Raw genomic sequence first — 26385 nt, 5'->3', positions numbered from 1 at the left:
CTTATGATCTTATCACATGTTTGAGCCGGCTACTTCTTGGTACGCCGTCCTGAGAAAGATTCAGCCGAGGAAGCCCCGATCAATTTCACGATCTCTAGCAGGCGCGTCACGTACTCTGTACGGAGTAGCGTTGATCGCGAAGACGGCTGTCTCATTGCATTCTCACACTTCGCAAGTCCATGCAACGGACTTTTACTTTGTGCAAACAGCATACTTTAATCTCAACAATCTCCCATGAACTTCCCAACAGCAGGACTTACTAGGCATATTTTACATTGAAGAGAAAGCGCATCCCTAGTCAAAATGCCGCGCAAGCGGTCACACGATGAGATGGTGGCCGTCGAGTCTCCCACAGAACGACCTCAAGAAGTCAGCATGCTGTCCAAGATTCGAAACATGTGGGAGTTTGCCAGTCTATGCGAGTGGCTACACATATTTGGTGAAGCCTGCAAACTTCCACACGTCGACATCGAGGTATGCCTTCCTTTATCCTATTCCATCAGATCATTGCTGCTGTGTGCATTCTCGAAGCGTTCTCACGTGGAGACTATGTCTAATGATTGTAACAGGACCTCGAGCAGGAGTGTATGAAGTCAGAGATCAGTCACCTGCTGGAAGAGATAGGCTACAAACTAGTCAATTGGTTGTCCTCTCGTCGCGACATAAAGTGAGTCTTGTGAGCATTCATAACCATGACTATGCTGACAAAGTCTAGTCTCGAGAATTGGGACCTCAATGTCCGGCGACAAATTGAATATCGAGCTCCTAATGTTCATCACCCTTACGGGCAAGAGGAGGAACCCAATAAATTTCGAGATTTCCACGTTTTCACAAAAATCAGAGTTCTGCATCAACTCACTGTATTGACATTCTGGAACCCGGAAAAGATAAGACAACTCTTTCCTCAAGAAAAGGAGATGGACCAGTTTCTCGATTGGGTATGTTAAGCTGATTCAACGTGGTATGAAATTGACATTTCCTAGAATACACATCCTGTTGGGTGGGATCGTCAAGATCGGACCTACTACGATTTTCAATTTGCCAGACGTTTGTACCGCCGAACTGATCCTCCCATAACCGAGCCTACGAAGAAAACGAAGTCGAAATATACCTCGAAGAAGGCACAATCTCAGCGCAGACAGAGTCGTGCCTCGAAACGCAGAAAGATCTCGGACGCTGAGGATGGAGATACTGAGATGGGTGATGCGGAAGACACTATGGACGAAACTAAGATTGAGGACGAGACCACGATCATGAAACCTCAACAGGAAGAGGACGATCCTGAAAAGCTCGACACATTTGGTGGTTACAAGTTTGAATGCGTCGCTGTGACGTTAGAAGACTACAATGCATTTCTGGCAACGATCGCCAAGTCAAAAGATGAGAATGAACGAAACCTCAAAGCCTATATCGAGGAGGACATACTACCTGCTCTGCAGGCTCAGGAGGAGAAGCGACAGAGGAAAGTGGAGGCTCGCCTGCGAGAAATACAAATGCAGGAGAAGATGCACGGTGCCAAAAGATCCGGTAGATTGGCAGCTAAGCAAGCACAAGAACTCGAGCAACAGGAAGCTGCCAGAAAAGCGAAAGAGCGAGCGGATTTGGAGGCCAGAGAGCTCAGAGATCGGGCGATGCAATACAGGATGGAGGACGAGCGACGTTCTCGTATGGTCACTCGGGAACAGCGCATTGCACAGCGGGAACTACAACGTATGCGTATGGAGGAAGAGCTGGCTCAAGATTCTGCGGAAGAGAAAAGGATTGAAGAAGAGGGCGCTCGAAGTTCTAGGCATCTCAAAGAACGTATCCAGCAACGCAAAAAAGAACTTGAGCAATGGGATGGTGAGGATTGGTCCTTTGACTGCTCGGGTTGCGGTCAACATGGCAAGAACTTTGACGATGGTGAGCACAGCATTGCATGTGAGCGCTGCAATGTATGGCAGCACAGCAAGTGCCTAGGCGTCTCACAAGCAACCGCCGAGCGTGATGATTTCAACTTTGTCTGCGAGGACTGCAAACGCAGGGAGGAGGAGGCTAGCCGACCAAAGATCTCGCTCAAATTCAAGGTCGGCCAGTCTTCCTCACCACCGCAGCACGCACAGACATCAGCTACAGTACCAAGGATGGAGCAGGGAGACGAGTCGTCCTTCAAGCAAAAGCTTGTATCAGTTGACGTTCCAGCTGTCAATTCAACTGGACCACCTCCAGCTTCAGGTGTCGCCCTGAATGGTCAGATCTATCCTGCTCCTGTTTCAGCGAGACCCATCCAATCAGCACCAACACAAGTTGCTCAGCCAACTGCTCAACCTTCGGTGCCTACCTATGCCACGCAAGACACTAACGGGCAGACTCTGTACATGAACGGGGGCTCTAACTACCGCTCTAATCACTTCAGTGCCTACCCTCCTCAAGGTCAACTCCTTGGCGGTGTACGCGACCAGAATCTCTACAGTCAGACTACACACCAACAAAGCTCTGGTCCCTTGGACTATCAGGCTGCTCCAAACTCTAGTCAGCCATTCTCGTCACAACCTTCTCTACGACCAACTTCCAGCCATTCCCAAACACCTCGACCAGCATCAAGTCATTCTCAAGCACATATTTACTCCTCACCTGTGAGACCTCGAATACCTTCTCCTATTGTCAATCGACCTACGATGTCTCCCACTCAAGGGAATCCAGATGTTGGCCCTATTGCTGGTGTACCAGGTAGCTCTCCACCCCTTCGCCAAGCCCAAATTTCTACTCCATACACGAATGGCCAACATATTAATGGTAACGTAATTCAAAGCACACCACAGCAACGAGACTCATCTTACAACTCTTCCTTCTCTGGTTCGCAAACACAACCAATGTCTGGGCTCTCTCCCGTCAAGCAACGTGTATCACCCTCTCCAATGTCTCAACCATCACTCATTCCCCAAAAGCAACGTGCATACCAGACACCATCCTCGAGCTTTAATAATCCTCACAATGTACGGTCCGTATCGGGAACACCTATCTTTCCGCCAGCCGAGAACCTCGCGCCTAGTCCTCAGCAATTAAACCGAGAGCCGGTACCGACTCCTAGCAAGCAGTCGCCACCATCATCTCAATCACAATCACAACCACAGGTCCAGCTTATGAACAATGGTGCAGTCTCATCGCAACATGGACCTCTTCCAGGTACACCCTTACAGCCGCCATACGAAGAGAAACCAAAGATACCAGAGCCGAGTACGGTGCAGTAGTACTGTTCTTGGATAACCACTGAATATGACAACCTGAGCTATGAGTCTCCGTTCGACGGTTCTAGCGTTACGATGACGAGTGATACGAATTGGAATCATGTCTACGATGTCTGGCCTGCAGATGTTGTAGCTGCATTGGCATGAAGCCGAAAACGTTGGGAATTTGGATATAGAGCATTGGCGTTGGCACCTGGTACAAAATGCACAAACCTGGGAGATTAGCGACTGTTGGCTATCTTTTGCTTGCTTCATAGGTATGACAAGGACTGGACGACATTTCTAGATAGATGCATCAGCATATTATTTGCATAGAATATGGCTGGTATTAAATAGTTAGCAGTGCTTGGTCATAGCACCTGGACTGCTTCAGGTGAAACAATTGAGCTGATTACCTTACTATATTCTACCTCTTTTCTACTGCTGCACAGCACCGTCCGAGAATTCACTTTGCCCACTGCTGAGTAAGTGCGACGATCCGACACATACTTGATCTGTAATGTTAAACAGGTTTGGACCAGAAAGCGTGTCGGGAACTTATAACTGCAACGCGCAGTAACGGAAAGACATGGCATGTAAGCACCAAATTCAGTTCTTCCTTCTACTCGGGTGTGTCATCAAGTGTGATCATATGTGTATTGTACAACTGATTTTCGTCCGAGGTACGTAGTCAATTGCCCGAATCCTGGTCATTGAACACCCAAATAGCAGCAGATTATGGTACCCACTGACTGTTTCAATTCCCATACCTCACAGTCGTGCCCCCAATCGTCTCAGGTACCTGCGACGCGCTTCTCACAAATTTGACGTCGATACAGCGCGCCTTCATCCAAGGTATTATACTCTGAGACACTGCAGTGCAATTTCTTAGCACGACCGTTTCGCAAGTATCTCCTTGGGACTTGACTAGCTCACTGACGAACTCCTCGGTGAGCTGCGGACTCTCTAGCTGGAGATGTTTTACAGCAGGGAACAGCTTGGTTACTGTGGACCAGTCGGAATTCTTGAGGTTATCGTCTCTCAAGGTGAGGGATTCGACGTTGTGGAAGGCGTCGTTGCCAGGGATGGGTAGAAGTAAATCGAGGTTGTTTTCCATGTGGCGGCCTGCCACGTAGTTGTTCGTTATGAAATTGCTGATGCTGAGGATGCGGAATTTGGCTTTATTGAGGCCTTGACGGATCGCGTAGGCGAGGAAGCGGATCGACTCTTCACCGGTAGTGTTGATGGTAGTGAGATTGTTTGTGGGAAACTTGATCTCTTCGGGGTTGGGGAATATATTTGCGAAATGACCCTCAAGCGTAAATGCTTCGAGGCTGGGAGGGGTACGTAGATTGTCGTGCTCGCTAATGTGAACATTACGCAAGCACAGATGCTTGAGTTTGGTGTAGGTTGACAGATTGAGCTGACCGAGGACGTTGGCGCCTGTAAGCCCGAAGTGTTCAAGGTTGGGAAAAATGCACTTTTCTTCGGGTAACTTTTCGGAATCAGTCAGTCACTGTTTCAATGGTAGGTATGACTCCAGGAGGTTACCAGACGAGTTCAACGGGCTAAGCTTATCATTGAAGGAACGGGCACTTACTTTGAAATCCACCATGTACCGCTTGTGCTGAGAGACAACTAGTGTCTGCAGATTCTTGTATTCGTGGCTGTGATCGAGCGTAAAGCTTTCATGATTGTCAACCCCATCATCGTGTATACGCAAGCAACGCAAGGAACGACAGCAGGAGAGTATATCCCCGAGGCTCTTTCCAGCCGGTAATGGACAGCGCATGCATAGTTCTTGTAAATTTCCCAGCTTATCGAATCGTAAAGTTCGTAGCGATATTTTGCCATCGTCAATCGTAAGAGAACGCAGTGATTCCCACCGGATCCAGTGCCCTAACTCAGAGCTCACTAGTCGTGCAGCATTCCCGTTCAGTTTCGCCAGAGCCATGCTTTTTGGCGACTTGCCTAGACGCGAAAATGCTATCTTGATCTGCTCGTAGGTGAGAGTTCTCCTAGCCTCACGTGTGTCAATAGTCTGGGTAATCAAGTCCGTAGAACGTAATCTTGTTCGCCAGGACTTGGAGACTCGCATAATAGCGACGATCTCCCTATAGCCAAAAGTAGACAGAACCATTGCCAACAATTCGGACGGAAGAACAGCCAGTGGATCTGTGCCCTTGTCGAAGATCATCTTCTGCTTTAAAGCCTCCTGAGCACGGAGCAAGCATGCTATAAGGCGGCATCGGTTCCCATCAGAAGGACTGACATTCTTCACACCAAGCTCACAGACTTTCGCCGCCCCACTTGCGTTGTTGCGAAGCAGCTCTACCTGGGCGCATCTCAGGTAGCCACGACAATCTGGTCGATCCAGACGAATCATCTGTTTGGCATCTTTGAGTGCTAGGTCCAGCTTCTCAAGCCTGGTATACGCACTGCTTCGAAGGTCGTATATATAGAGTAAATCAGCTTTTCTATCATCAAGATTGTCGATGGCACGAGTGAAATGGTGAATTGCAGCCTCAAATCTTTTTTCCTCGAATGCCCGTTGACCGTCTAGCATGACCGTGCCGACAGGTGCTGCTGAGGTCGTTCTTTGTTTCTTTCTTGCTGGTTGGCCTTCCAAAAGCTCGGTGAGCATTGAACGGCGTATTTCGTTGTTGCGAGACATTAGTCAATACCTTACACGGTTTTGGAAACGTGATAAAGAGGATGATCATCCATGACTATAGACTCCAGACCCACTTGCAGTGTCGCGTTGGGTCCACTCAACGTGCTCAAATCCCGTAAGTGGATCCGACACGTGACGAAGCTGTGGTCGCGTCGCTTTCCAGAGCTTCATGGTTCTGTGTACAATTTGCACCCAGAAGGAATGCATTCCAAGCAGAAAAAGAAAAAGAGAAAGGCTTGCTGACAGCGAGTTCGCGGTGCTTGAACATCGAGGCTATGCTCGGCTTGATAGAGAATATGCCGAACCAGGACGGCCAGGTTGGCAATTTGTTTACGCGGGAGCCTAACAAGGAAGTGACAGCTTCAGCCTGGGCACCAACAAGTGCCTCACAGGTAGCAGGAGCAGAAAGATAGCAGGGGCATGTCATGTCTCCGATGGGCTGCAACCACTTTCTGGTCGAATAGTTTAGCAGGAAATAATGAGTGCAGCATACTAGTGGGAAATGCTAGTATTTACGATACACGCTCGGTGGGCGGGATGTAACCTAGCTAAGCTGTTGAATAATCACCCAGCTCTGGGGGAGGAACAACTCGAAGACTAGACTGACGTAGCTCTACGTTCCACAAAATGCAGGTCGCCGTGGACGCATGCTGGGCTTCAAACAATTAGGCGCGACATAGCAAGCTAATCGACGAGCTCGTCTTATGAACTTTTCAGCATTCGCTTCATCTGAGTGGAGAGAATACGTAGATGATCTACTTCTTTTGCAGCCATGCAAAACTAGTAAATTGACGCTAGCGTTTTCAATTCTGTGCTTAAGAGATCTGTGTGAGCTTGGTGAAGTAGCTAATACTTTCTACGCTTCGAAACAGCCGTGAGTCGACAACGAGCTGTCGGCGATAGTTCGTGTTTCAAGAACCTGTCGTTGTGCCGTTGATTCGTTCTTCCGAATCAAGACCAAAGCCATGATTGGTCGTTGAGTGCCCACAACGACCGGCGAGGTGCCCGCTGCCACTTTTGTGGGAAGTCAATGCAACAGCCGCGAGCGCCGACGGTGGAGCGACCTATCCTGGCAAGGTCGCTCATGGCACGCATGTACAGCGAACGTCAGTCTTAATAAGAATTGAACGTGCCCAAGCTCATGCTCTCCGCCTTTCTGCCAGTGCTATATTCTTAGAAGTGGTAGAATGGCTCTCCTCCAAGGGGCTTTCCCACGAGCATCGCTCGTATCTTCGACGTGCTTTACCTTGGAGACACGAGCTAAGACGTTGAGGATCAAAGCTTGTGACGCGAGACTCTTTAGCACTGCGAAAGCACGAAGACGACAAGCACCAAGGCCGGAAGACTCTCATCCGAGTCCCTCGCGACCCAAATCCAAGCTTTACAAAGACGCCGATGAAGCTGTAAGTGATCTCAAAGATGGATCAATCGTACTATCAGCAGGTTTTGGTCTATGCGGTGTCGCTCAGACTATTATAGAAGCAATCGCGAAGAAGGGCCTAAAGGATTTGACAGCGGTGTCGAACAATGCAGGACTTGGAGATCATGGGCTCGCAGCATTGACAAAGAGAGGTCAGGTTTCACGCATGATCTGTTCTTACTTAGGAGGCAATAAGGATCTCGAGAAGGCATATCTTACAGGCAAAATAGCCATCGAGCTGTGCCCGCAAGGCACTCTTGTTGAAAGAATTCGCGCTGGAGGTGCCGGAATCCCTGCCTTCTTCACAGCTACTGGCGTGAAGACGTTCGTGCAGTCTGGGCAGATACCGATCCGGCAGCAACCACCTGATGATGGCAGCGGTAAACCAACTATCGTGGAACCTGGAAGGCCAAGAGAAACACGAATTTTCAACAACAAGGAGTTCGTGATGGAGACTGCTATTACTGGTGACGTTGCCATTCTACGAGCCAACAAGGTGGACGAAGCTGGAAACTGCCAGCTTAAATTGACCACCAAAACATACGCAACGAATATGGCCAAAGCTGGAAGGATTTCGATTGTTGAGGCCGATGAAATAGTTCCGATTGGTGCTTTGAATCCGGACGACATTGATATCCCAGGCATTTATATCGATCGAATTGTGCCAGCGACCGCCAAAAAGGAGATTGAAATCAGAAAGATAGCAACGAAAGAAGACGCTGGAGTAGACACCAGCCCGGCACAAGCACGTCGAAACAGAATCGCAAAACGTGCTGCTAAAGAACTCAAGGATGGTTACTATGTCAATCTTGGCGTGGGTATCCCAACCCTGTCAGCGTCGTTCGTTGAACCAGGTGTCAAGGTCTGGCTACAAAGCGAAAATGGTATCCTCGGGATGGGACCGTATCCAGGAAACGAAGATGAAATTGACCCTGATCTGATCAATGCTGGTAAGGAGACTGTCACTTTACTACCCGGTGCAGCCACTTTCGACTCAGCCGACTCCTTTGCTATGATCAGGGGAGGTCACGTTGATGTGTCAATTCTTGGTGCTCTTCAGGTCAGCGCTGCCGGCGATCTGGCCAACTATATGATTCCAGGCAAAGTGTTCAAAGGCATGGGAGGTGCCATGGATTTGGTATCAAATCCAGATCAGACGAAGATTGTGGTTGCCACAGATCATGTTGACAAGAATGGTCGAAGTAAGATTGTTGAGGACTGTGCTCTGCCATTGACCGGCAAAGGAGTGGTCAGCACAATCATCACAGATCTCTGCGTGTTCCAGGTCGACAGGAAAAAGGGCCACCTGACATTGACCGAGTTGGCGGAGGGTGTTTCTCTGGAGGAGATCAAGTCCAAGACTGATGCAACCTTCAATGTTGCGCCCGAGATGAAGCAGATGTGAGAGCAGAAGACTTCCGATTGGGTCGTAGGATTGCGTGCCTGCGCACTCCAGCATTTGGACAATGTAATGGACGCTATTATTTCAGGTTGGATAAGTAGGCTCTTGGAGGCAATCACAGGCGTATAAGTTCTACAACATGAGGCAGTCCTCACCGCAGAGTTGCAGTCACGTTTCTCGCCCTAAACTCTGTCCGTTATACTCACAACAGTTTGTGTTCGTACCTCTTTCACTTCTTCCCACCCTCGGCTCCAGCTGCTTCTCGCAGTTTCAGACGTGACATCGTGGACATGCAATTGTGCTCGGCCTCGAGCTTGTGACGCGCTGTGATTGTGTGCCAGATTGCCGATGATCGTTGATGTGGTCCGATTCCTGCAAAGGAGATTTAGTGGAAGCTGTTCCTTGATAGATCGACATAATGCATAGCGACATCGGAAGCTGTCAATGCCTCTCTACCTGGATCTGCTTTGCGTAAGGACAGTACATGCAGTGTGCTTTGACGATGGGAAAGACCTGGAGTGTGGGTACTTCGGATCGCCTAATCGTGGTAGGCGCGCTGTGGTCGGCTCCTGACTTTCGATCCGATAATTGGTCGCGAAACTTCAATAGTGTGTTAACTCATCACTCTGATTTTTTCTGGCCACTACCGACGATTTGGAACAGGCCGAAACTAGTCGACCCAAAGCCATATGCATCAGTACCGAGCAATTGCGCTTAGCCGAGATGCTCAATGCTGTCGCATCTCTGGCAGGCACTGTCCTAGTTGTGTCTCCTGGTCCAGCAAAGGCCTACAACCCTGCTCACAGTGCTCGCGAACCAGGGTATAAGCGGTGACCTCGAGAGCCATGTCGCACAGCACGCGCGGATTCAGAAAGAGCAATTAGCACTCTCCACGTCAGTAACGGTTGTGCACCCACTGACCATGGAATTTTAATCACGAAGGTGACATGCACACTTTTTGTGGCCAGAAGCATAATCAAGGGGTCAAACACGATGTCTTTTTTCCTACTGGTCGAAGCGCTGGGCCTGTTGCCACCACCACGATGCATTTCAGCTGCAACGCGCTCCGAACACTCTTCACCAATTGCGTAATTATACATGGTCTGGGTATTGCTGCGTGCTGCCTCGCTCGATCTGATCCAATTACAACGCTGGATGACTACGTTACAGTGATCAGGCTGGCTACTATTGAATCATGCGCCACATTCATCTGATACCTTCACTTGCTAAGCTTCTCGTATACTGGTCCCTTGAAAACTAATATCCGGGACAATCATGCCTGCGAAACCAGGAGACACAAGCTCTCTCGCCGAAATGGTTCCTTGGTTCCGCGTGGCTCCCGGTCAGCCAGTGCGAGACTATATTAATGTTCTCTAGATTCTAGTGCATTCTCTTTTGCTTCTCGATCGAGCTGATCATTCCTTATAGGTACAACACTTTACTATTGCCCTGTGTGACAAAACTGCGATTGACCTCAAATACCTTTACGACGATCCCGAAGGTGTTCTCATCCCCGAACAGATTTTATTCTACAGTCTATCAGCGGTCTAATGCATATACCTGTTGCGCCAGCAGCACGGCTGCCAAGGATCCAGCTTGCGGATACGGACTATGAATTGGTCAACGTGCCTGTTGACCACGAACAACATGAAGACGTAACCGAGTACTTTTCTCTTACGGCAAGGTCGAACACAAGATTTGGAAGAAGAGCCCCAGACGAGAACGACATCACAGCACCAATGCTACTCAAACGCCTCCGATATCCTTTTGTACTAGCCGAGGTGACAGTGTCCGTCGACTTTCAGGTTGATTGGGATCAGGGTGGTCTCGCCATCTTTGCTGGTGGACATCCAACACATCATCAGCTCAACCAACTAGCGAGCCGATCACTAAGACGACCGTACGTTGTGGTAGACCCGAGTCTTCGTCCTGGACCCTCCAAATGGGCGAGAGTAGCATTCGAAGTGAATGCAGGCGAGCCTAATATCACCACTCTGGTAGCTAATCCGAAGTGTGCCGTCGACTGGGCATGTACGCCTGCATTCTCCTACTTGGATCCCGCCTATCTCGAAGAAACATCCATGCCCAGTATCAGGCTCAAATTGGAACGAGTCGGCTCAGATCTATGGGTGTGGTTCATGGTTCCTAGCACAGTTGTTATGAGCACGGCAGCTCCAACCCCAGCGTTCATCAGCAGACAGTGGAGGAAGTGCAGAGAAATTGTGAATTTCTTTGATCCTGAGTCGAGCAAAGGCGGTTGCTGGGTGGGATGTTATGCTAGCAGACCTGTGGACACCGAAGGTCTGGACACTAATTTGCACAATGGGGGTTTGTTTGTCGAGTTCGAGGATTTGGAAATCTTATGATATCCTTAAAGGTTTCTAAATACTTGGTCCATACAATGGCTTACGGCTGGCGCACGAGGCGGTATACATACAACAACGGGCGTTCTGTTTGCAAAAGGCACAGCACACTCGCACATGCCGATCGTTCATGCGACCAGTGTCCCGGTTAGCAAAGGTCTCACGATGCGCAGAACGCACACAGACAACACGTCTCGGCAGGCGTGAAGCACAGAAACCATGCTGCAATCGGGTTTACTTGATGAGTCTCTGGAATATGGCGGCGTCTTGGTTCTTCTTGGTTTGATTATATATATAAATATGCCAGTCCCACAGACACACGTACCTACATTGGTTGTTCTTGTTATCTCGAAGAAATGACTGGTGGTATATCTCGCACGAAGCGAACGAAATGAACTGAGAGTCCATAGAACAATATTCTTTTTTCTTCTAACCTGTTATATCTCTAAATAAACCAGCTCACAATGCACTATATAACCATGCACAAGATGCAAAGTACTATTCCTAACCCTTCGCTCTCAATTCTCATCTACAGCTTCGCCTTCTCCTTCCCGCCCATCCCAGGCGCAAAAGTCGTCCCTCCAGCACCACCCTGCCCCTCCTCACCCTCCTGCATCGTCCCAATCCCACCAACAAGCTCATCAATCCAATTCAACAACCACACATTCCCTTCCTCCGTACTCAACCATTGCCCACCCGGAATATCCACCTCACCCGCCGCAGTCGCACCTCCCCGCTCATAAGCCTTTCTCAAGCCGAAGATGTGACTTACGACCTGAGGGCCGACACCGGTCTGTGCTCTCAGACACGAAATTGCAACAAGCGATGTCAGAACACGGCCGACGTGTGTTTCTCGCGGCTTCTCTTGGCCCTCGACGTAGCTTTTCCGGCTGGGGTTTGATAGGACGCCTGCGTAGTGGCTGTGAATAATATGGACTGGAAGGTCGGGATGGCTCTGAGCAAGTTTATCGAGTAATTTCCGCTCAAAGCCGTAATAGACACTGTCCCAGAGCGCCAAGCCGTCAGTTTTGCGTTGTTCGATGTTGTCCGGGCTGAATTCTCGTGTTGGATTCGTGGACAGTTTTTGCCTTACGTCTTGAGGTAGGGCTCCGTAGAATGCACCGAGACAGTTAATCGTTCGGGGGATGCCGTTGAATGAAATACATTTTAGTCCGACTTCGCGCTGGAGTTCTGCTGTTTGCACGGGAGACCAGGACCGATCGTGTTGCTGGGCGGTGCTCCAGAGCATGTTCATGGCGCGTGGGGCGTTCATGGTCATTGCTGTGGCGGTGCCGAAGGTGAGCCAGGCGGGGGTGCTGACTTTCTTGGATGCTGCTTCATCTGCGAGGCGGTTCAGTAGGGGTTGTAAGGTTGAGGTGTTGGGGACTGTGTAATGTGGTTTGGCGTGGGGCGCGTTGATGAGCTGCTTGATGGCTGGTGATAGTTTCGACATGTTGTCTGGTGGTAAGGTCGACAGGTTGGCGGGAGACGTTGTAAAGGTATGAAGATTATACTGTAGGTCGCGGTTTTGGACTTGCTCGAGCCGAGGCGTGTCTTCCGAGTTTAGCTCTTGGTGTATTTGCTCAATGTGATCGAGCTAATGCTTCCTGAATGAAACAGCGTATCTGTAGCCAAGACTGCCGTTACAGGTTGAGCTCTGGACGGTCCAAACGCACTGCTCCCCGCTGGAGAAGCTGCACTACTAGATCCAAGCTAGAGTTGTGGAGGAGGGACGGACGTTCTGTCGTGTTGACTGTATTTCACGTATCTAAACAGTTTTGCCTCACAATTGATTGACAAGCTCTCGATTATGTCGTGTCGATGTCAGCTTGCAATACAGGTCCAACGCGAGACGGTTCTACCACCAGCTTCATGAGTGAGGGGACGACATTTGGTGTTTCGGCAGCTACGAAGCGCATAAACTATCTGCCGGCGTTGTTCCGCCAAGAAAACAACACAGGGGACGTCGATTGTGGATACCCAGGACTCGACTCGGGTGGGTGAACGATATGTTGCGTCGGTGAAGTGTTACTAGCTACTATGGACGGGATAAACTGCCTTCACACCGAAGTTCGAAGCTAACTCACACCTGGTGAGCCACAATCACTTCTTCCCTTTCCCTTTTTTCTTCTTATTGCCTGCAGTATTGCCGCTGACCACCTCACTACCAGTACCAGCCGGACGATTGCTGATGTCAAGTGCTTCATTGACATTACCACCACCTTGAGTTCGATCATCTCTCTTACCCCTCTTTTTCTTTGGCTTATAGGTAGATCGGTCTCGTAGAGGTAGCCATCTTTCCGGGTCAGGCTTTTTATTAGGGTCATAGTCTTTTGGCATCCGGCTCGGGCGTATCCTCTTCTTCTTTGACGACAGACCATCAACAGCCGGACGTTTTCTGCTCTGGCCAGCTTGAGCTATGGCGAGAGCATTCGCTGATTGTGGGATACCAGCATTCTCGAGGGAGTCGGCGTTGATAGAGGCTGTCAACTCGTCAATCGAAGACAATCTGCCAGATAATGACTTTACATCTGCAGTAGAGTCTGTGGCATGAGAAGCCACGTAGCCAGCAATGGCACTCCTGTCTTCTGGTTCTTGTGCATAAAGCTTTTCAAATATTTCGCTTGCAACTTTTGTGTCTTCGTCATGTGACGATTCCAGCAACGCAATACCAGCAGCACGAAGCAAGGATGAAGGTGCTTTCGGCTTTGTGCGCCAATATGTAGCACCTCTTGCGAGTTCCTGGTTCAGTTGTGATCTTCTGCCTTGAGTTCTAAGCAAGCTCACCATTAGACCTATCAGTCCAGGGGAATATCTCACGTCCTGGTCTTTGTCGTTAGGAGACTTCTCAAGCCGGTCAAAGAGGGCACGTAGCATATCGACCGCAGCAAGACCATTGCCAGTAAGAACGTATAGCTGGACCAGTGTCACGACCAGGCCTACATCGTTTGGCCGCTTCTCTAATTCGGGCAGTACCTTATTAACAGCAGCTTTGCTGACCTCGTTTCTTGCAAGAGCTGCAGTACCAAACATAGATGTCAAAAGCGAGTCTGGCGAAGTCGATGGTAGAGCATCCATAAAGGACTTCTTTCTCGCACTGTGAATCAAGCCATCATATTTGAAGGTCTGCAGCTGCATTGCTTGTTCGTTCAACTTAAGCGACGTCGATTGATTCGCGAAGAGGCGTTCGCTCTTCGGCACCGAGCTCGAGCTGAAGGTCTTGTGAGCAAGAAAAGGATTGAACACGTTGACGCTTGCGAGTATGTTGTTCTCGGCAAGCTTCCGCGTAGAGACGTCTACTGCAGCATCCTTCAGGCTTGCTGAAAGTTCCTTTGCCAGTTCCGCAGCCTCGTCATGCTTCTGTAGTTTTTGCAAGACGAAGATGCGCTGTGCTTTCAATGGGACAAGTTCCACTGCTTTGTCTTCCGCTGACAATTCTTCATGATGTTCACACAGGTTAACAGCTCTTTTTAACAAGATATCAGCTTCTTGTAATTGCCCTTTTGAAACAGAAATACACGCAGCATTGTAAGCCGTCTCGAATGCAGCCAGGTCATCGGTAGTGGCACGTGGTATGGAGCCCGCGGATAGCCTCTCTAACCACAATGCTTCAGCATCAAGAGCAAGCTTGTTTATTCGCAAATCAAACTCCTCCTTTTGAACTTTACTTTTCGACAGGGCCAAGCATGCTTTGTTTGCAGCATCCCAATCTTCAGCTCTATACGCCGCTTGCAAAGTGATATGGTGTGCTCCTCTTGAATCTTCTACAGCTGAAGCTACTTTGACTGCCTCTTCGAATTTGCCAGCTCTGTATAAGCAATACGCATAAACTTCCGGTATCGAGCCTTGTAGACTAGCTGTTTGCTCGAAATACTGCAGGGCGTCTTGATATCGTTCGAGTTTTAGTAAGGCAACTGCTTTAGTTTGCTGCGCTTGTGAGTCGTCTGAGGTTTCCCGTAAAGTTGCTTCACATGCTTTAAGTGCTTCAGCAGGGTCATCTATCGTAGACTTCTTGAACAGGGATGCTAACGTCGAACTCATAATTGGGACTGCGTAGAGATCGAGGTGTTAAAAACTTGTGAGCCTAACGTCGCGTTTAGTAACATTTCCCGGCGTTGAGTAGGCGATGAGATATTAAGTCTCTTGGGTTTCAGTAATTAAGGCCTGTTGTGCTCATTATGTGCTCTCGCACTCTGCGCGAGGTCGTGCCTTCCAAAGTTCATTGCAACAATTAAAGGTTGATATTACCCCACAATCTCACTTGCCTCAGGCAGATTTTTGTGCGTTCCTGCCAAAATGATGCCACGTCTCCTCCAAGAGCACGTATGAAAGGCACGCGACCGACGGAAAAGCGCTGGCTCTGATATTGTTGCATTGGTTCTCTACTATGTTCCTGTTTGGCGCAGCGGGATGCAAACAATCTGAGTTATCCTCTCGTTTCTCTATCGGCAAAAGTGACGGACGGCTGGATGGCCAGCTATGGCTTTCGAGCTCGTCATTGACTTCGCCGCGATGATCTACACTTCAACTCCCACTCATCTATCCCTCATCTCACCATCACTCCTTTCCTTGTCTAGCGCTCTTTTTCTGTCTGATACATGCGTTCAATCTTGCAGCGATTGTTCTCAAAGAAGCCAATCACTACTTATCTAGCTCAACCCACTACTACTAGGCGTAACACTGATGTCTGGCAACGACTTTGGCCAATCTTGAAATACTTCAATAATGCGCCTTCGCCCTTGCTGCGACGACAAAGGATGGACATTCGTAAAGACCAGTTTGCTGTCGAAGCCGTACGCCTGCTCCAGGATATAGCTGATTCACATTTCATCTCTTTCGATTTTGAATTCTCCGGTATTGCAGAACGAGATCGAAATCGCGCCACAAAACAGACCGTGCAAGAACGGTATGAGGAAACTAGAATTTCCGTACAAGAATATCAGCCTTTGCAAATTGGTCTGACTATTGTGAAATATGATGACAAGAAAAGTAAGTTGTACCAGTTACATAGTCTCTGGATGAAATTCTGCACCAACATCCTCGAATTCTCTAGGTACAGATTAAGTGCTGACTTCATCCAGAACGTTACGTACTTGAGCCATACAATTTGAATATTAGCCCTTTGCCACTTTTGAGAGAAAGACAGTTCACTCGGAAGTGGTCCATGAACAGTGGTGCAGTATCTTTCCTTCACAGAAATGGCTTCGATTTTGGCAGACAGCTGATTCATGGCGTACCTTATCTTTCTTCTCAAGAGGAGGAGAAGGCTCGGACGAAAATGACCGCTGATGCTAAACGCGAGGATTTGGTGCTCAAAGCTGACGATCAGGCCCTTGCACAGCACGTTCGTTCTGCTATTGAAAAGTGGCAATCTCAACCCAAAGAGCAGCAAGAGGAGTGGCTGAATATTCCTCATGATCAACCCGCCGATATGCCTGCAGAACTCAACAGCTATCAGCGACGACTGGTTCATCAAATTGTCCAGAATGAGTTTCCTGGTCTGAAAACGCAAGGAATGAACACATTCGTCCAAATCACATCTCCTGGGCCAGAGAAGCAGATTAGTCTGAAACAGCTTGAGGAAGAGTACAGAGAGCGAGATCTGTCACGCGCAATTGGCTTTCGATGGATTGTGGATGGTATGACTGGCAAGGACCTTTCGAACTTACCTCACGATTATCTCTTGCCTGCTCTACCCAAGACGGTTAGCGCCGAGGAGGGTGAAAGGCCTGTGAAAGCATTCTTGACTGCCCTCAATCGCAGATTGCAAGAACGCCGCAAGGTTCTGATCGGGCATAATTGCTTGACTGATATCATGTTTCTGTACAAGATGACAATAGGCGACCTCCCGGAAACTTTGCAAGAGTTCAAAGACAAAGTACACGAGCTCTTCCCCGCAATAATTGACACCAAATTCATCTCCAGTTGCTACAGCGAAAAGCACGGTAGACTTTCTCTAGGAGAAGTAGCAGAGGACCTCAACATTGACCAGTCTATCCACCCTGAACTATACACTTCTGGAGAGTTCGATCGATATATTAACAGTACTTGGCTGCACGAGGCAGGTTACGACAGCTATATCACAGCTATAGTAGCTATCAAAATGGCAGCCAAGCTACAAAGAGATGGAAGCTCGCGAAAGAAAGACCACGACAGACAAGCCGAAGAAGTCGCAAATCGTGTCGCGGACCACCCTCCCGAGTTTGGCCTACAAGAAGGCCAAGCTCCAAGCACAGGCACAGAACCAAGAGAGGCCACCCGCCACGTCACTGCCGCTCCAGAACCACAATCAAAGCCTTTCGGCTACTCATCTCTCACCAGCATCGCATCGACTTTATCAAATATATCTTCTGCCATAACCGGCCGATCCTCGAACAATAAATCCAGCAACGACCTCGAGCCAGCAGCATCTGAATCCGCCTCAGCATCCACCAAACCAGTCGACTGGAAGAACGAATCTCAAGTCGCTGGTCTCCGACCCCTATTCTCCAGCACATCAATCTACGACAACCTCGATAGTTCTAACAGCACTATGCCAGGAGACGAACCATCAAAAGCACAAATCGAGACAGAGAACAGGGAGCAAGTCATGGAAAAGCTCGTTAAGGAAGGAAAGCTGATGCCTAGATGGCATGAAGAGCGTGCTTTCTGGGACTTTTACGGGAATAAGTTGCAGGTTAATGGCACGCAAGAAGGTATAATAAGGTTGGGTGACTGAGCGATTAGCCTAGTACTGGTCACGCTCACTTCTGGTGGTGGTGGTGGTGATGTGTTGATCCAAAGCCAGTCGCATCACCCATCAGATATTACAACTGCAAGATGGTAGGTTAGATACACTAGAATCATATCTATATTCATACCTCGATCTACTGCAAGCCCGAGCCCTGTATGCGAGGACCATGTATATACCGTAGTGCTATACATAACTCACCTTAACACCCATCCCAGCCGTTTGTCGCAACTTCACCCAACTAGTCCCAATCATCCTCCTCAATCGATCTCTAACGTCCTTCCGCGCCAGCACCGCCAGAAAAGCAAATAAGAACATCAGTGTCCTGAATACCTGAGTCGGATTCCTGGTCAGAGAAGTCGCTATCGTGCTCGTGATGTTTGTGAGCACACGGAAGAATCTCGTTAGCTGGTTCGTTGGTGTGTTTGTGCTTCTGCTGTTACTTGCTTTGTTGTTTGTGTTGGGGCTCTTGCGTACTGGTGCTGAGGAGGGCTTGCGTGCTGGTTGGGATGAGCGCTGGGGAGAGGTGATTGGTCGTGATGTTGCTGATGCGTTTGAGGGTGGAGGTGCGGATAGTGTTGGGGACGCTGGACGATCTGAGGCTGTGACTGTCGAGGTCGCTGTGGTGGCTGCTGTTGATTGTGTTATAGATGGGGGCTGTGGACTTCGTGCTTTGACGAGGTCGTCGTCGATCCCGTAGTCGACTTCGCTGCTTGAGCGATGGTGTGAGGATTTGCGCTGGGTGATATCGTGCTGTTGTTTTGAGTCTCCGTTGACGGATTTTTGTACAACTTCACCTTCGTCGTCATTCATATGTATACGACCGTTGTGATCCTGAACGTCTTCGTCTTCTGCTCCATCCGCAAAGCCAACCAGATCTTGCTCAGCGGCCATATCTGCCTCCTCTTGTTCTTTGGCTTCCTGCAGCTCGTTCAAAGTCTGCATAAAGGCATCTCTTCTTTCGTCGTCAAGTATATCCGAATTGCTAATGAATGATCGAGCGTAATCCCATTCGTTATTGGCAGGTAGCACATGTAGGACGAAAAGCTCGAGGATCTTGATACGAGAGTTGAGGTCTTTGGGTGTGTTCATCCCATTTGATGTCTGACTCTTGTGGCCATTTTGGAAGGCAGAGGAGAAGTCGATACTACCTTGAGGAGAAGACGAGAGGTATGTCTCGAGCCGCGCTTGGTTGACAGACTGATTGGGTGCTTGCGCAAGGAGGAGATTTGATCTAATGCATGGTTAGCGCAGACTGCCTTATACTCAAAGGTAGCACACATACAGGTTATAGACGACTTCGGCATCGACACTGGCCTCTCTTCCCATATATCCATCCTTGACTACCTGTTCCCATACCTCACCACTCTGAACATTACGGACAATCTCGCGGTATAGCTTATTGCCAAAGTCCCGCTTTCCTTCCTCGTCGTCAAGCTCGACTATGGCATTCAGTAGAGTAGCATACAAGCTCCATATCTTGATCCGTTGGCTGGTATTTGCCAACGCGATTGGAGATCTTGGAGCGGAATCGTCTTCACTCGCACTAACATGACCTTTCTGATTGTCCTTGCCGTCCTTCTGTAGAGGTTTTATCGCCGATTGTATGGCTTCATAGCACTCGACTAGACGTCTAGTCAGGTAGAGCTGTGAAGCATGCTTATAGGTTTTGGAAATCTCCGATGTTGACTTCTTCGGCCGTTGAAGAGATGAGACGGACGAGGAGAGATACGCCGATTCTGTTTGAGATTGCGTTCCTATGGACATGGGGAATTGCTTCACTATAATCGTTGACACTGGAGATTACAAGGCCAACGGTTGTGTACAACTTGAAAATAAGGAGGATGAGGTGGTTGTCTGAATGGTCAAGCAGCCACGAATGCACGAGGTTCCCTGATCGCCAGTCGCATGCCTCGGCAGTTTCAGGAAAGGCCTCTCTTCACTTTCTAACAACTCACCGACATAGTTGTACAGTGCATAAAGGTGCATGCAAATGGTATGACGCTGTGTGCAAGTATGAACATATTTGAATAATCTAGAAGGTAAGGTCGTAAATGTGGTAACGATATATGCATCCGCCATACGCATCCGCCATACGCATCCGCCATACGCATCCGCCATACGCATCGTGCGCTCTTACTTTCATTAATCGCCCAGGCTGATGCAAACCCCATTCCTATATCGGACGTGCGATTCCTCTCATTCCGTCGAATCGTCGCTGATTTCGTGACGCCCTGATCATTACATGCTGCTCTTCCTCTACTTGCTGCCAAGGTCACCCAGCTGCTTGACCTTGATCTTGACATCTGCCTTGTCTAATCTGTCAATATAGCCTTGCCCTAGGGAGCTTGGTGTCAAGAAACCATAACCATGAGTCTTGACAATCTTGTCCTGCTCCTTGAGAAGAGTGATTGCGCCAAGGACGATCAATCTGGCAGTAAGCTCATACATTCCACCCTCGAAGAGAAAGTTCACAAATGCTTTCCTGGGTATCTTTGACAGTTGCTCTGCCACTGCCACGGCTCTGATTTCCATCCGGTTATCTTGAGTTGATTCAACAGTTGGTCCTTCACCAGGCTTATACTTCATGAAACCCTTGACAATGGCCCGGATGGGTGGAATGGCTAGGCAGAAAGTAAGAAATACAATCAAGAAGTGGACCAGCATACCATTGATTGGTGATGCAACAGCCATGTATTCGGCATAGTTGAAGTTGAAGCCGTAGTAGTATGGGAACTTTCCAGCACTTCGATGTACAATAGCTTGATTTGGTCCAGCTGTGACACTGGTCGTGAGGTCGCCAAGCAGCGGATATTTCCAGGCACCTGTAAGCTTCTCGCCGAACGTCCTTCGGTATGTGGTTGGCGCAGGGTATTTTGTATGCCTGTGGTCGCGTTCAGACAGAGGTGACAAGCAGAATGGATTCGTCGTTGCTTTCAACTGTTTAGCGCTGTAGTGCTCGAAAAGACCTAGACCGGTAGCAAGCGTGCCACCCGATGCACCAGAGGTTTTCAATTCGTGCACTGCTGCGACCATATCCATAACACCACAATCCCAGATCTCTCGAATGCGCTTGACAGCACTGTAAGCAACGAGATCGCTTGGAGCTGATTCAATGCCAATTTCTGGAATAATCACAGCCTTGTTCTTCTTGGCAGTCTCCTCGAATTTGGTGATGATTTCACGCACCCAGGGCGTCTCTCCCGTCACATCAAGGTAATGAGTGCCAGACTCGGCGCATGCTTGTACTACAGGTGTGCTGTATTTGTGATATGGTCCAATACAGTTGATTAAGATTTTGGTCTTCTTAGCTATTAGCTTCGTGACCTCGGGCACAGTAAGTTCTGAGATAACGATCGTTCCCGCTGGTGCATTCGAGCTGTTGAGTTTTGCGGCCACGTCGCTCAACTTTGACTGAGACCGTCCAGCAATAGCCCATCTGACTGGTTCAGTGACTGATTTTGCGAGATATTCAGCAGTGAGTTTGCCAGTATAGCCTGTCGCACCAAGCACTATGATGTCGTAGTCTCTGTTGGAAGCCATCGTTGAGGTTGTATTGTTGCGAAAGTCGTTGCTGACAACAACGTCCAGGGCGAAACTTTTTGAGGTGATACGAAATGGGACAACGTGGTGTTTCGCACAAATACTACTAACGTAAAGGGGTAGAGCGAATATTGCATCGTGGACCCTGCTGAGCCTGCCGGTCTTATTTTGGGTGTAATCACAAGTTATTGGTCAGACCAATTGCCTTGGCTCCGCAGCCTCGAGTCCGGAACTAGTGGCTTGAACACTTTCGCAGAATACTTGTGGGGTGATTACACGCGTAGTTCATGGGCGCAGTGTCTCGGTGTCTCAATTAATTAGTTTCGTCCAAGCCAGTGCTATCGGGCTGACGTCTCGTACCGTGTCGTCGCTAGCTGAAAGAGGTAGTTGTTCACACAACACCAACAACCAGAAGCAATTCTTGCTGGCTGTCTTAACAACGTTTCCAAGTACCACAAGTGCTAGCAGCCGGAGTCATGTAGGGGCTTCATGCTCGGCAGCGGATGTACAAGTCCTATCAACAGATTACTTATGATTATCATAACACAGGTGCTAGTACGATAGCCGAAATAGATACGCAACTACTAGAGCTGACTGTGTCTGAACAATGAGGCTCTATCCAGTGCATGCCGGCGTTATCCTGACATTAGAACATCGTCACTACCTTTTCGAACAGTCTTGCTGGCTACAGTAGTGCGATGATATTGTCATAGTCAGCGCCGAGTACGTCGGATAACGTGTATGCTATGCTGCAACAAAGACTATCATAATGATGATACTGTGGTAATGAATCAAGAAGTTCTGGCCTTGATAGTGCCATACCTCAATTGAGATGCTCGCGTGCAGCTTGCTTGAGAGATCATAAAAGATGCCGGACTCTTCGTTTGTTCGGACAAACTGTACGGTCAGATATATAGCTGACTGTCCCAGGATCGAAGCAAGTAGAGCGAGGAATACTGATGCCCACAAGCTTGGCACTGGTCCGCAGTTTTGATGTCGAACTTCAGGAAACTTTCTGCGCCGACAACACTCAATTATCTAAACCCGCTGCAACTTCAATTCCACCGCAACTATGACGAAGAGAACCAAGAGTATGATAGTAATAGACGATCATGGGACAGGCGACTGACGAAGTGTTACAGAGGTCGGTGTGACCGGTAAATATGGCACCAGGTATGCGCACAACGATTCTGGCTAGCGACCACACATCCACCGTTTACGACACAACAATCCTTCTCGAAAGGCCTATTTACTGAGATCGTTAATTATAGATACGGTGCATCTCTCCGAAAGCAAGTAAAGAAGATGGAAATCACCCAGCACGCCCGATATATCTGCACATTCTGTGGCAAGAACACTGTCAAGAGACATTCCGTTGGTATCTGGAACTGCAAGGGATGCGGCAAGACCGTCGCTGGTGGTGCCTGGACAGTATCGTAAGTCACACCCAGGAAAGAAAGAGACGAATCAAGAGACTGTTCATTCGCTTGCGACCATGTAGGACATACGCTGATACAGATCACTGCAGAACACCCGCTGCTGCTGCCACGAGATCGACAATCCGACGACTGAGAGAAATCGCTGAGGTATAGATGAGGACGATGTGGAGGGGGAGCACAGAGGGACTTTTCATTTCTTCATGCATGATATACATATTCCCCAACTTGTCAGCTGACGGATTTCACATTCGTCCTAAACGCTTACGTTCCCACCTGGACGAAGTGTGCTGAGCGATCGATACGCCGAGATAGATACCTCTCAATGCATTGACGAACCGAACAACGAAGTTGCTTGAAAAGCCAAGGATGTTCGAGGATGTGTCTCACTTTCTTCTCCTTCAAGTCTGCTATGTCGAACATTCGATGAACCTTTATGGAGTCCAGGCAGCACCGCATTGTGCGCTTCTCTACATTCTACTTGCATATGACCACTCAAACTTGAAGAGATGGTCCATAATTCAGCCGGCTCTGCAGCAAGTCGACCGAATGACTTGTAAATTGCTGCTAGATTGACGTATCCTGTGTGGATGAGTGCAGGCAGCAGAAATGAGGCAGTTTCCTACACCGCTAATCCACGCACCAACGCACGCTCTAGTCCACATGCGACCAGCACGTGTCAGGAAGGGCGAATTATTGACAGCTTTCGTCAGGGTCAGTGGCTCTCAACGCGTTACAGGTATGATTCCTTCCACCAGCTGACATCTCTACTAGAGGACCAAGCACGTCCCCAAAATTCTATAAGGTGAATGCAACACAGCTCGTGTCCGAGTTTAGGTGTTGCATTATTGGCTTGATTGAAGTCACGAGCAAGGTGCATAATCCTAAAACTGCAAGTCTGCCGGGTCTAGTGGTCGCTCGATTGATATCGACTCTCCATCGTTTCTTCCCGCAGAACATCCACTCAAACTCGACCAGCACCACCCAACTTCAACCACTGCCACAGTCATCAACTTTGCTGCTACCTGTATGCAAATCAAAATCTAGAGTCTGCGTATGTCAGATACTTGTATTGTCTGCTTAGGAGACTTGAGCATAGGTATTGACGCAGTGGTAGAGCAGCATCCTGCCGCCGCTACGAGCGCAACTGCACCTACTGCCGTCACTAGCCCAGCTCAAGTCCAGCCCACACCCAACAGCCACCATGACAACACCACCTTAGCACCTCCTGAGCTGATCGCTCACATACAACCCTGTGGCCATGACTTACACAATGAATGTTTAAAGCCATGGGTCGAGCGAGCCAACAGTTGCCCCATATGTCGAGCCAATTTCCATCTTGTCGAGCTGAAACACCATGTTGGAGGTAAGTCGTGTTACCGTATAGCCGCTTGCTGGATACTAACACTGTTTGCAGGGGACGTCGTCGAATCATACATCGTCCAGGACAAAACACAAGTGGCAGAAGTCGACCCTTCCCTGTTTCTCGAAGTCCCCGAAGAGGAGGACGCAAATGAGACCTGCCAAGAGTGTGGTGAAGCGGACAATGAAGACATCCTCGTTTATTGTGATGGCTGTAACAAGTTGTGGCATACATACTGTGCGGGCATGGACGAAGTACCTTACGCGGCCTGGTTCTGCGAGAAGTGTGACGATGCACGAGCTACAGATCCACAACTCAGGTCTACTCGTCGAGTGCACAATGCAGCTGGCAGGAGACGAACTCGGGGCATGGAAAGACGACGGCGCAACCACAATGTCACTCGTGATGATGGCTGGAACCAAGTCTGGCAATCAGTCTGGTCCTCACTACACATAGACCTCGACTTCCCCTACGATGACGAGACAAATCACGCTTCAATGATGCGTCGGCATCGTCAGGCTGTCGAGACAACCCGTCGCGAGCAAGAAGCATGGGAAGCACGTATGCGAGTCGCTGAGCTTGCTGGTGCCGGGAACAGTTTTAGGGAAACAGAGTCTACCCTGCTCGAAGAAACTAATCATCGCCGTGCTGGACCTCACGCCCCTCCTCAGGAGTCTGCCGAAGAAATTGCTGCTTGGAATGCCTTTGCCCTGGCCAAAACTGAGGCTGCTGAGGCAGAACCGAGCACTGCTCGAAGACGCAAGCGCAAATCTCGAACGTCTTCACCAATCACGTCTCAGGGGACGAACGGTACACCTTCATCGCCACGAGAGGCTAAAAGACGTCGAATGAGTGTTACGCCACAAGTTCAACGTCGTATACCCCTTCCTGCACGCTCCTCTCCTGCACGATCGTCACCTGCGCCTCAAGCAATCGCACGGCCAACCCGACGATTGTCACCTCCGTCTCGCCCTCCAATGGTTCTCGATAATGCCACTCCTACCTTTCTCCAATCGTTATTGCAAGAGGTTGAGGACTCCACGGGACCAGCGAATTTGCAAATACACAGACCATCTCCTCGTCATATTGGCAGTCCAGCTGCCGAACATCAATCGCCACGACCATCGTCCCCAGCCACATCTAATCCCTCGTCTCCTCGGGCGCTGTCCACAACGCCACCGCCATTGCCGAACGGGTTTCGTCCAAGCTCTCCACCCGGGCTCTCTTCCACCATAGAACCAATATTTCCTCCTTATTCGCCTCAGAGGTCAACGTCTCCTGGTATTAAAGAGCAGAGTCCTGAACCAACAGCAAGGCCAAACGGTACTCGTGTATCGTCCCCTCCAAATATCGCGAGACCGAAACCTCGAAGGCCTCGGATTCCGATATCTGCTGGCGATGCAGCTCAGCGTACACGATCTCATGACACTTCTCCTGTCCGATCAAGTGCAGACAACAAAGCCGATGTGCAGAAGCTGGTCTCTGCCGCTCTGAAGCCACACTACCACAAGCAAGAGATTACAAAAGACGAGTACACGACTATTAATCGCGATGTATCAAGGATGCTGTATGACAAGATCGGTGATTTCGACGCACTAGATCTCGAGGGCAGAGCGAGATGGGAGAAGATAGCAGGTGACGAGGTTTCCAAGGCTGTCACTGCTTTGAAGGTTTGAGCACGAACCCTAGTCGAGGACCATGGGAACTGCATGATGGCATGATTATGAACAACAGCATGGCGCTTATGGAGTAGTATGATCTTGTATTTTCTAGCTAGAGTCCCCTGCTATTGGGTAAACCAGGCGTGATGTGAGATGCTACACGATGATTTTTGAGGTGGATGTACGTGATACCCTGCGCTTGGAACACCAGTATGGAAGGGAAGACTGGTGGGCTATATCTGCCATACGAATCGAGCTAAGTAGCTAGACCGAACCTTTGTGGTGTACCAGTACACATTTTATTCCAGTGCTACGCTTCCAAAATAAATGTGCAGTATTGTGCAGGCACTTCTTCTTCTCAAAATCTCTCTCGATGCAATATTTGGCTGAAAGATGGTGCGTCCGATCTAGTGTCAGGCCCAGGAGGACTCCGACAATTCGAGCGAGAAGCCACAGTAGGTACGTCTCCCAGAACGTCTTCATTCCGCAAATTTCGGGTACTCTCACTCGCTTCGAATGCTCTTTGAAGCGCAGGGTTTTGACACTTTCCAAAGAGGCTATCTATGCGCTATTCTGCTATTACGTAT

At 49.2% G+C, this 26385-nt stretch overlaps 10 protein-coding genes across 10 annotated transcripts; 5 read left to right on the top strand and 5 right to left on the bottom strand.

Annotated features, from left to right (window-relative positions):
* Positions 1–303: 303 nt before the first annotated feature.
* LTR64_008247 (uncharacterized protein) lies at positions 304–3230 on the top strand (the record flags this gene model as incomplete). The annotated part of the gene is made up of 4 exons (XM_064902562.1): positions 304–474; positions 570–667; positions 716–938; positions 984–3230. The coding sequence occupies 4 exons, from the start codon at positions 304–306 to the stop codon at positions 3228–3230; spliced, it is 2739 nt and encodes a 912-aa protein (XP_064751038.1).
* A 733-nt stretch (positions 3231–3963) lies between these two features.
* Positions 3964–5880, bottom strand: LTR64_008246 (uncharacterized protein; the record flags this gene model as incomplete). Its single annotated transcript, XM_064902561.1, has 2 exons — positions 3964–4701; positions 4807–5880. The coding sequence occupies 2 exons, from the start codon at positions 5878–5880 to the stop codon at positions 3964–3966; spliced, it is 1812 nt and encodes a 603-aa protein (XP_064751037.1).
* Positions 5881–7067: 1187 nt separating this feature from the next.
* Positions 7068–8705, top strand: LTR64_008245 (uncharacterized protein; the record flags this gene model as incomplete). The annotated part of the gene is made up of 1 exon (XM_064902560.1): positions 7068–8705. The coding sequence occupies one exon, from the start codon at positions 7068–7070 to the stop codon at positions 8703–8705; it is 1638 nt and encodes a 545-aa protein (XP_064751036.1).
* Positions 8706–9977: 1272 nt separating this feature from the next.
* Positions 9978–11068, top strand: LTR64_008244 (uncharacterized protein; the record flags this gene model as incomplete). The annotated part of the gene is made up of 2 exons (XM_064902559.1): positions 9978–10052; positions 10238–11068. The coding sequence occupies 2 exons, from the start codon at positions 9978–9980 to the stop codon at positions 11066–11068; spliced, it is 906 nt and encodes a 301-aa protein (XP_064751035.1).
* A 526-nt stretch (positions 11069–11594) lies between these two features.
* Positions 11595–12518, bottom strand: LTR64_008243 (uncharacterized protein; the record flags this gene model as incomplete). The annotated part of the gene is made up of 1 exon (XM_064902558.1): positions 11595–12518. The coding sequence occupies one exon, from the start codon at positions 12516–12518 to the stop codon at positions 11595–11597; it is 924 nt and encodes a 307-aa protein (XP_064751034.1).
* Positions 12519–13168: 650 nt separating this feature from the next.
* Positions 13169–15106, bottom strand: srp72 (Signal recognition particle subunit SRP72; the record flags this gene model as incomplete). Its single annotated transcript, XM_064902557.1, has 1 exon — positions 13169–15106. One exon carries the CDS (start codon positions 15104–15106, stop codon positions 13169–13171), a length of 1938 nt encoding a protein of 645 aa, XP_064751033.1.
* Positions 15107–15822: 716 nt separating this feature from the next.
* Positions 15823–17783, top strand: LTR64_008241 (uncharacterized protein; the record flags this gene model as incomplete). The annotated part of the gene is made up of 2 exons (XM_064902556.1): positions 15823–16054; positions 16147–17783. 2 exons carry the CDS (start codon positions 15823–15825, stop codon positions 17781–17783), a joined length of 1869 nt encoding a protein of 622 aa, XP_064751032.1.
* A 198-nt stretch (positions 17784–17981) lies between these two features.
* Positions 17982–19562, bottom strand: LTR64_008240 (uncharacterized protein; the record flags this gene model as incomplete). The annotated part of the gene is made up of 2 exons (XM_064902555.1): positions 17982–19029; positions 19081–19562. 2 exons carry the CDS (start codon positions 19560–19562, stop codon positions 17982–17984), a joined length of 1530 nt encoding a protein of 509 aa, XP_064751031.1.
* A 492-nt stretch (positions 19563–20054) lies between these two features.
* On the bottom strand, positions 20055–21338 carry LTR64_008239 (uncharacterized protein; the record flags this gene model as incomplete). The annotated part of the gene is made up of 2 exons (XM_064902554.1): positions 20055–20419; positions 20465–21338. The coding sequence occupies 2 exons, from the start codon at positions 21336–21338 to the stop codon at positions 20055–20057; spliced, it is 1239 nt and encodes a 412-aa protein (XP_064751030.1).
* A 2492-nt stretch (positions 21339–23830) lies between these two features.
* Positions 23831–25813, top strand: LTR64_008238 (uncharacterized protein; the record flags this gene model as incomplete). The annotated part of the gene is made up of 2 exons (XM_064902553.1): positions 23831–24140; positions 24192–25813. 2 exons carry the CDS (start codon positions 23831–23833, stop codon positions 25811–25813), a joined length of 1932 nt encoding a protein of 643 aa, XP_064751029.1.
* Positions 25814–26385: the final 572 nt, after the last annotated feature.

The sequence above is a fragment of the Lithohypha guttulata genome (assembly GCF_036872675.1).
Source record: "Lithohypha guttulata strain CCFEE 5908 chromosome Unknown scaffold_8, whole genome shotgun sequence".
Lineage (NCBI taxonomy): Eukaryota > Fungi > Ascomycota > Eurotiomycetes > Chaetothyriales > Trichomeriaceae > Lithohypha > Lithohypha guttulata.
This window is presented reverse-complemented; position numbering and strand designations above follow the sequence as displayed.